General features: G+C 34.1%; 1 protein-coding gene across 1 annotated transcript; it reads left to right on the top strand.

The window, feature by feature from the left end:
* LOC132543793 (uncharacterized) lies at positions 1-7,263 on the top strand. Its single transcript, XM_060207316.1, has 3 exons — positions 1-89; positions 6,392-6,577; positions 6,897-7,263. The coding sequence occupies exons 1-3, from the start codon at positions 48-50 to the stop codon at positions 7,125-7,127; spliced, it is 459 nt and encodes a 152-aa protein (XP_060063299.1). The 5' UTR covers positions 1-47; the 3' UTR covers positions 7,128-7,263.
* The last annotated feature ends 1,027 nt before the right edge of the window (positions 7,264-8,290 follow it).

The raw sequence follows: 8,290 nt of genomic DNA, 5'->3' as shown, positions 1-8,290 counted from the left end.
ATCAAACAGTATTTCATCCACCTAAAATTAGGAAATCTTCCGAATTTATGGTGATATATCGAACTTCAATACCAAGGTGTCCCAAGGTCGTGAGTACTTTTTCCGCATGACTGAGCACTGATTTTTAACCTATGCCTACCTGTGTCGTAATACCTGTCGCGCGAACCTGTCAATCACTACTAAACTTGAACAGTTCGTTGGGCGATTAAGCGTATCGATTAGCTATGTGATTCAACGTCAAAGTTTCATGGAAGAGTTACCTCCCTTGAAAGTGAAACTACATATACATAATTCCATGAAAAATCTTTGTTGAAATGTGTAGCGAAATTAAGTCCAAAATAGTAAATAATGAAGAAACCTCAAACTTCTTCAAATGTGTAACGGGTTAAGACAAGGTGAAAGTATGTCGTCTTTTCTTTTCTCCCTTTTTCTTAATGATATCAGGCCCTGATGATATACGAGGTTTCTTATCAACTAAGAATGTTAACTGCCGTAATATAATATCCTAATTATTGGAAGACAAGTTTGGATTTAAAATTATTCTGTCTTTTAAATGCAGATCACACTGAAGCAGAAAGTGCAGATGATCTCCGAAATATTTAATAACTTCAGAATTTATTGCAATGAATTGAATTTGAAGGTTAATATATCAAATTTAAATGTAATGATGTTCAATCGACAGAGGAAGCCAGGTCATGTAAGATTCAATTTCTATGGAAACGCCTTAGATATAGTAAAGGAATGTAATTATCTTGGTATTTTATTCATTAAGTCCAGAAATTTTATGAGAGCTAAAAGAAAACATGCACTTAAAGGAACAAAAAACATGTACGAGGTGTTAAAACATGTGGATTACATAGTCTGACAATACAGTGTCAAATGGACTAATTGATGAAATAGTGACATCAGTATTATTGGTTGTAGAGTATGTTTTTTTTTTCTAATAACACTGTCATAGAAAGAATGCTTTAAAGTTTTGTAAACTTCCTGAAATCCTCTACTCCTTATTTAATGGTATATCGAGAGCTCGATTGACATCCGCTAATTATTGAAATCGATAAGTTTTGATAACTTACCATTATATGTTAAACATAAATCCTATTTGTCAAAAATGGCTTCTTTCAAAAACAAAACCTACATTAACTGATCAAGTCACACAAACCTGGACAGAAACATGCCAAAGCTCTCCAAAATCTACCATTTATAGGGTTTTTAAGGACGAAATTGTTTTTGAAAATTACTTAAATATTCTATCAAAAACGATGCTTTAACCCTTTGTAAATTTAGATTAAAAATAATCATTTACCTTTCGCAATTGGAAGTTGAAGAAATATACCAAGTTAAGAACGCATCTGCCAAAACTTCAATAAAAGGGACATTGATGATGAGTATCATTTTACATTTGAATATTCGATTAACTATTAGACATAGTGTGTTGTCATTAAAGGATATCATGTTCTCTAAAAAGGCGCCATAAAAAAGGGATTATGTACCTTTGTTAAGAAATATTATTATCGAAATTCCCCTGGTTAAATATTAGTTTATTAAAGTACATTACATCTATGATACTTTATTCCCAGTCGGGAACCCTCGGCACTTTCGGCAAGCGAGGTTTTCTCGCTTGGGGATAGTGCCGAGGATTCCCGATTGACTTTATTCCCTCTGCCACGCATGCGCACTCTATACTCTATATGTATTGCATATCTCAGTATGCCATCTGTGCATGTGTTAAGATATGTAGAAATTGAAATCAAAATCGCTGTTACTGGGGCCATCGGAGGACACACTCACTGTTGATAGAGTTGCTGAACCCACTGAAATATTTCTTGCGGGTTGGGAAATCTTACACGGTACGCTTGAATGGAACTGTTTCAAAGTGGGTATTTTATTGTTTGTCTTCAATGTTATATTTCACATTCCATAAGATTTTGCCTTTTGATGCAAATTAATTTATCTTTATGAAGTGATCTCTAGATCCGCACGTTTTGTGACTAGTACATCACGATTTACAACATAAATAACTATTGAAACAAGCGATCTTACAAGTGTTAATGAACATTTTTATACGAAAAATGAACGAAATCGCTGCCAAATTCGTTGAAGTTTAGAACTATATTTCGGTGTGGAGCAGCTTCGCTATTTAGGTGTTCATCATCAGGCAGAATTTAGTAAAACGTCAGGCAACGTCAGCCTAACGAAAGATTGAACGACAAACTGTTGAAGTTTTGATAGTCTGATTTTCATTCAGTGTTGTAGAATAAATAGAATACATGGCCAGTAAAATATAAGCTTTACTTTGGCTCAGGGCAGCCAGAGGCCTGTTTTGTCTTTCTTCACCCTCGCCAAAATTCAGCTTAACAAACACTGACCATGTATTTACAGTCTGAAAAATTATATATTGATGAAACAACTATCGACTATTAATAATAAATGACATATGAACGCATTCTAATAAAATATTCTAATACAAAACTAATATCAAAATCTCACTTTGATGAAGATGTGTAGGTCGCGACTGTCTCTGTATTCATCTGGGGTCCGAGTGCCAAATTCCGGCATATAGCGTGCAGAATGTTACTGTGTACCGTGACGTCATAGCGCGCGCTATCTAGTATGGACGCGCTCAGTGGGAAACTGACGGATACTGATTTTCGATGATTTTTACAACTTTTTAATTACTTTTAAAAGGTATGTTCATAAACTAGAGTTTTATATCTCTAATGCATTATCTATCATTCAATGAAACGTATAAATTTATGTGACAATCTTTACTTTTGTCCAATAAGTCTGTTTACGATAGTGAACAAGACAGTCGACGAAAAAATGAGATGAACAAATCACTGAACCACATGAGCTAGAGTATTCTGTAATTCATCTCACGTGTATACAACGATCTGACCTAGACATAGCTTGCTGATCTTCATATTTACACTCTTACATAATACAGTAACACACGAGGAAGAGTATCGGTCTCAAATTTGTACAATGATTCAACATACACAGATATTCTGGTTTACACTCTTGAATCATTACCACGACACAGGAACTAGGGCTTCCGCTATTAGGCAGGGGCGTAGCTTCCATAGACAGAAAAAACCCGGGCTTATATAAAAAAAAAATCTGTGCATGAAGTATGTCAGACAAAATTACAAAACTAAGGTTGAAATAAATATCAGGGGTTGAAATTTGTTGTTAAATAAATAAAAAAACTCTCAGAAAACGATTCAAAACATCTTTGAAATCATGAAATTCAGACCCCTCGTCTGGGCTTACTCTTTTCTGCTGGGCTAGCTGCGCCCCTGTTAGGCTAGCAGATACACCACACGATACACACAGACACCACATACTTCAATGCCATTTCTTTAAAACATGTCTTCGTCATTCTCGTTCAATTGCGATAACATTTTTCGAACGTAACACATTGACTGGTGTGTGGGCAGACAATAAGAATTAATGGAAACTGTACAGTTCTCGGAAGAAGCTGTTTGTACACTTAGATATTCAGTCTACCCTGAAATATTTCTGAAGCGCACCAGACTCGAGGGGGAAGGTTTGCATATGTAAGACTAATAGTAAAAACAACGTGAGATAGTAATGAGATATTGCTTGGTTAGAAATTTGGGGGGAAAAGAACACTACAATTATTGGAAACAAATTATATGAAAAAGTGAAAGTCTATGATATAACGCGTGGAATTGATTTATATCGAACTATGCATGCTTTGGGGAACAGGGACCAGTTTTGTTTAAACGGTGTTATAGAGTATGAAAGTCTGGAGAAGCGGATAATTTGTCGCTTTTACGTGTATATGGCATTAACAGTCACATTGCGTCCGAGGTGTCGATGGGGAGCTTTTTGGAGAGATCCAATGTGCGTGTGATGCACTCCAGATAATTTCAGAACCGATGGATAAATAGGATAGTGAAAATGTGTACGTCACTTTTATAGATAGTAACAAGGCCTTCGATACGGTGTGGTACGCTGGACTGCTATTCAAACTTAATGAGGTTGGTTTAAGTATGGAACCTGTTTAAGGGAATATACACTGGGGTCAGAAGTAGTGTTCAGTGGTATACAGTCTAGATTTATACCTATCGAAAGTGTGGTAAAGGGTCAATGGTAGGCAACATCAGAGAAAAATGTACCTACTTAAGCTGCCGACATACGACACATAAGTAATAGACGTCATGATCTAGAATGTATGTTAAAGATGTGTGAGATTTATAGTAAAAATTGAGGCTTTTGATTTCGTCTGTCAAAAGTAAAATAACGTGTTTTGGTTAAAACATTTTTTAAAAAATTCCAAACAGTTTTCTATTGATACCATAAAGTTATACCTGAAGTTGAAAATGTTGTCAATGTGGGTATTATGTTAAACTGAAGATTTCATTCGCATGAACGAACAAGACGTGCATGCAGTCAGTTAAAACGTGGTACAGCGTGTTTAGATAAGAGTGGCGCATACCCTACTGCAGCAAACCCAGTAACTACTGGTAAACTTATCAAACAAAATGTATACGTCAGCACTCTGTAGTTGTCAGCTTTGGGATTTATCTAGGAGTGAAGCGCTGATGTTAGAGAGAGCACATAGATTTAATGTATCTGAAATTCAGGGATTTGATAACACATCCGAACTGACGTGTTGTGGACTAATTGGATAGACACCCATAGAGGGTTATATAAATACAAAGAAACTGTTTGGAAGATTTGGTCACTTAAACAAAAATACCTTAACATATAGTATATTTATAACGAGACTGTATCATGAATACTGAATGGATGCGAAAACAAAATAAAAATTTTATACGATTTAAAAAAAAAAATTGATAAGTACTCAAAACGTCTATTCTTTTCCTTCTAAACTGTAATGGGAAAAAATGTAGTTAGGACATCTGTGCTGAGAAAAACGAGAATGAAGAGAGAATGCAGGGCGATAGTGAATTTAACAGGTTTAAACTTGTATATATATATATATATATAAACTAGAGCCGCATATATTATGGATGCTTGCAATGAAATACCCAGTTTACAAGCAATCATATATTATATTACGAAAATTGTTGTTTCTAATTTTAACGAATGTACAGATTTATGTCACAAATGTGGAAATATGTATCGAGACGCATTAACCCATATATTAAAATGTATCCACAACGTTGTTCTACGATATCAGTTGTGGTGTTCAATAGCTAATATTAGTGATACAGGTGTTTTGTTTAGTGTGTATCTTCATTCCGTGTCAGATAATGAACTAACGCAGTTTTACTTGATGGACAATGAAGATGTGGATGAATTCAGGTTAATTTCAGTAGAAGCTATAGAAAAACTGTCGGAAGTTGTATTATCGGTAATATTGTCGTAATAACCACTCGGCCACATTATCTTTTCAAAATTGAAGCCGCAATGAATCTATGCTACCCATGATGTGTATTCCATAGATATAAATTTATTTACAACGTTGATTTCATAGTGTCATTATAATATATGTATATTACGTATTATGCGTGTACTCTAGATACACCAATACATAATTTTAACTACAAATGTGACGTCATAGTCACAATATAATGTAATGTATCTATACTACGTATTATGCGTGTACTCTAACAAAAAGTACAAGGTTGATTTCATAGATTCAATTAATATGTGTATTGTAGTGTTTCTATGCTACATACTATGCGTTCATAGTCTCATTACAATAAAATGAATCGTTTACGGAGACTATCGCGAACTATAATATGATGCTGAATATGTACACACGTGTATGGAAGGTATACTTGTATTGTCTATTATATAATCGTGTATATATGTTCTGCATGTTTCGTATTACATACTTGATATATTTTGTACCCTTCATTTTGAAGGCAATAAAGAGGATAATTGTAATAATAAATGATGGTTTATGTACATTTACACAATATTGTTAAAGTTCACAGCCTTCGTAAACGATAACATTTTTTATTGCAGCAAGTTAAAGGATGCAAATCCCAATACAAAGTGACACTTTACTGTTTTACTTTCCTCGGGTGTTTACAGGAACAAAAAGTACTGTTTGTATATTGTGCAATACGTCAAAAACTTTAATAGACATTATCGATCAATTGATGAATCAGATGAAAAAGAAACATCACTGGTAGTTATTCAAATAATACAAAAATGGGGGAACACAATTATCAATTTCTTGTATCGCAAATCGCAACCATAACGTTCTTCATTGCTGAGACTACCATGATCATCAGTGTGATTGTGATAAACATTGCATTGCTTATCCCAAAGAAAAAAGTATAATAAAACACCTTTTCTTTTAACAGGATAAAGCATATCAGTTAACACTTCATTTCATGATGTTATTGGAAATGTAGAAATTACGATATATTTCATTGTTTTGTAGATGGCCAGCCGGCAAAAATTAGGAAAGCTAATTCTTGAAGAAGATGAGTATCGTAATAAAGGATGGCAAACCATCTCGCTATTGGACACCGATACCAGACTTGGAAATTTCGTCTGGAAACGACCCCGAAGTTTTATTATAAAGGTTCTATGGGAGAAATATATTTCTGTTAAAACAGACGAAAATGTGAGTACTATCTATATACGGAAAATGATTCTGGCGTTGGAAAGGGTAATGTAAATGTGAAGAGATTTGTCTAAGAACCTTAATAATATACGTTGCTCAAAACGAGGTCTTTTCTCAATGTGGAAGTCAAGGACGTTTTGATGGTTTCATTTTATCTGATTTATTCTTTATTTTTGTTATTTATCTGTTTAGTTTTAAAAATTTGGCAATGCCTTGCAAACCATTTTTATATATAAATAAAATATGTTGATTAATGTCCTCACATGTTTATTAAGTGAATTGTTGTCTGTTCTGTTCACTTGATTGATTCTCTTTACAGTTAGTTGAATTTCTTGAAGAATGCGAAAATCAAAATTTCCACTTCCAAACGAAGAGCAGGACTGAGCCATTATCACAGACGATCTGGGAGAAAATGATACATGCCAGTATTGATGTTGATGGTGTAGGGGCCAGCGCCACTGATACAATAAAAAGGAGCAATCCTATAAGAGAGTTAAGAATTACATCGCTAGTAAGGAGTGAGCTGGAAAAACAACTCAGATCAGTGTAATGATATACAATTGTATTTCTGCTGAAACCACAACATCGTGATTTTTTTTCTTCAAATTTTATTTGCAAGTTGGAGTATTCTTGTTCCTTGTTCTAGAGTGAGCAGTGATTGGTCAATTTAACACTTAACTTGAAAGTATTGGACTTGTTTGAGATAAAAAGGGTTCGTAGATTAGTTATGAAAAGTGCGCCAATACATATGATTTATCTATAAACTTAATAATCGCTATTGTAATAGAGAAATTATGATAAGATATTGGCCATCAAAATTGCTGATATTCTGTTTGGTCAGGGTAGATCATGATATATAAAGCAGATCTCTTCAGAATGCGATGTTCTCTGAAAAAATTAAATATCCTACAATTATCTGGCAGTATATATCAACATCATCCAGTCTTCAAGATGTGTCGCGTCCTTTTCCTGAAATCGGCATAGGTTACACTTTTTTTTCGCAATTTTCACCTCTTATGATAATTATGGATTGTGATACTCCGTTAACTTTCCCTCCTGATTGAGTGTAATAGGTGTAATAGGAAAAGTATAATAGGAACCCTGATTGAGAATGGAATGGTTCTAGCTTACTACTATTAGGTTTATTAATTATCTTACGTAAATTTCAATTTGAAATGCGATTTATGGAATTCATCATACCTTTCTGTTTAATTCATCTCGTCAATGACTTGTTAAAATTAAAAGATAAAAAATATTGGATTCATTTCATAGATCACATATTAAACGGAAAAAATTCAGATCCTCTTAACATGTTCGATTACCCGGGCTAACATTGCAGGTATATTCTACACCATTTTAGTTATAACAACAAATAAAGCTCCAATACACCATTTTATTTACTGCTCACTTGTTTTCAGTCGTATAGCAGATGACCCTGCAAACACGTGATAACACGGACAGAATTGTAAATCAAGCGTGTCATTATCTTCAGGTTTAGGAATGCCGTAATTTATACCAGACTACGTTTAAATATTGTAATGACATGGAGGAATGCAAAAAGGAGTGAACGAATGGCAATAGCATATATTTCATTGATATCCAGACGATATCAGTTTTGGGTCAATCCTGTAACACTTATCAAAGCGATAAACATCCTTAAAATTTTTTGAGCCTTTGAGAAATTGTATATGTACCAATGAAACGGTTTCTCTG

This window comes from Ylistrum balloti, unplaced genomic scaffold, assembly GCF_031769215.1.
Source record: "Ylistrum balloti isolate Yb309-2 unplaced genomic scaffold, AGI_CSIRO_Ybal_v1 Utg369764, whole genome shotgun sequence".
Lineage (NCBI taxonomy): Eukaryota > Metazoa > Mollusca > Bivalvia > Pectinida > Pectinidae > Ylistrum > Ylistrum balloti.
Note: the sequence above shows the minus strand (reverse complement) of the source record. Positions and strands in the feature narration are given on the sequence as shown.

Excerpts from the sequence above, each read along its gene's own strand:
- LOC132543793 (XM_060207316.1), top strand. The coding sequence starts at position 48 with ATGGTGATATATCGAACTTCAATACCAAGGTGTCCCAAGGTC. Across the intron at positions 90-6,391 it reads TACCAAGGTGTCCCAAGGTC|ATGGCCAGCCGGCAAAAATT; the intron begins GTGAGTACTTTT and ends ATTGTTTTGTAG. Across the intron at positions 6,578-6,896 it reads CTGTTAAAACAGACGAAAAT|TTAGTTGAATTTCTTGAAGA; the intron begins GTGAGTACTATC and ends TTCTCTTTACAG.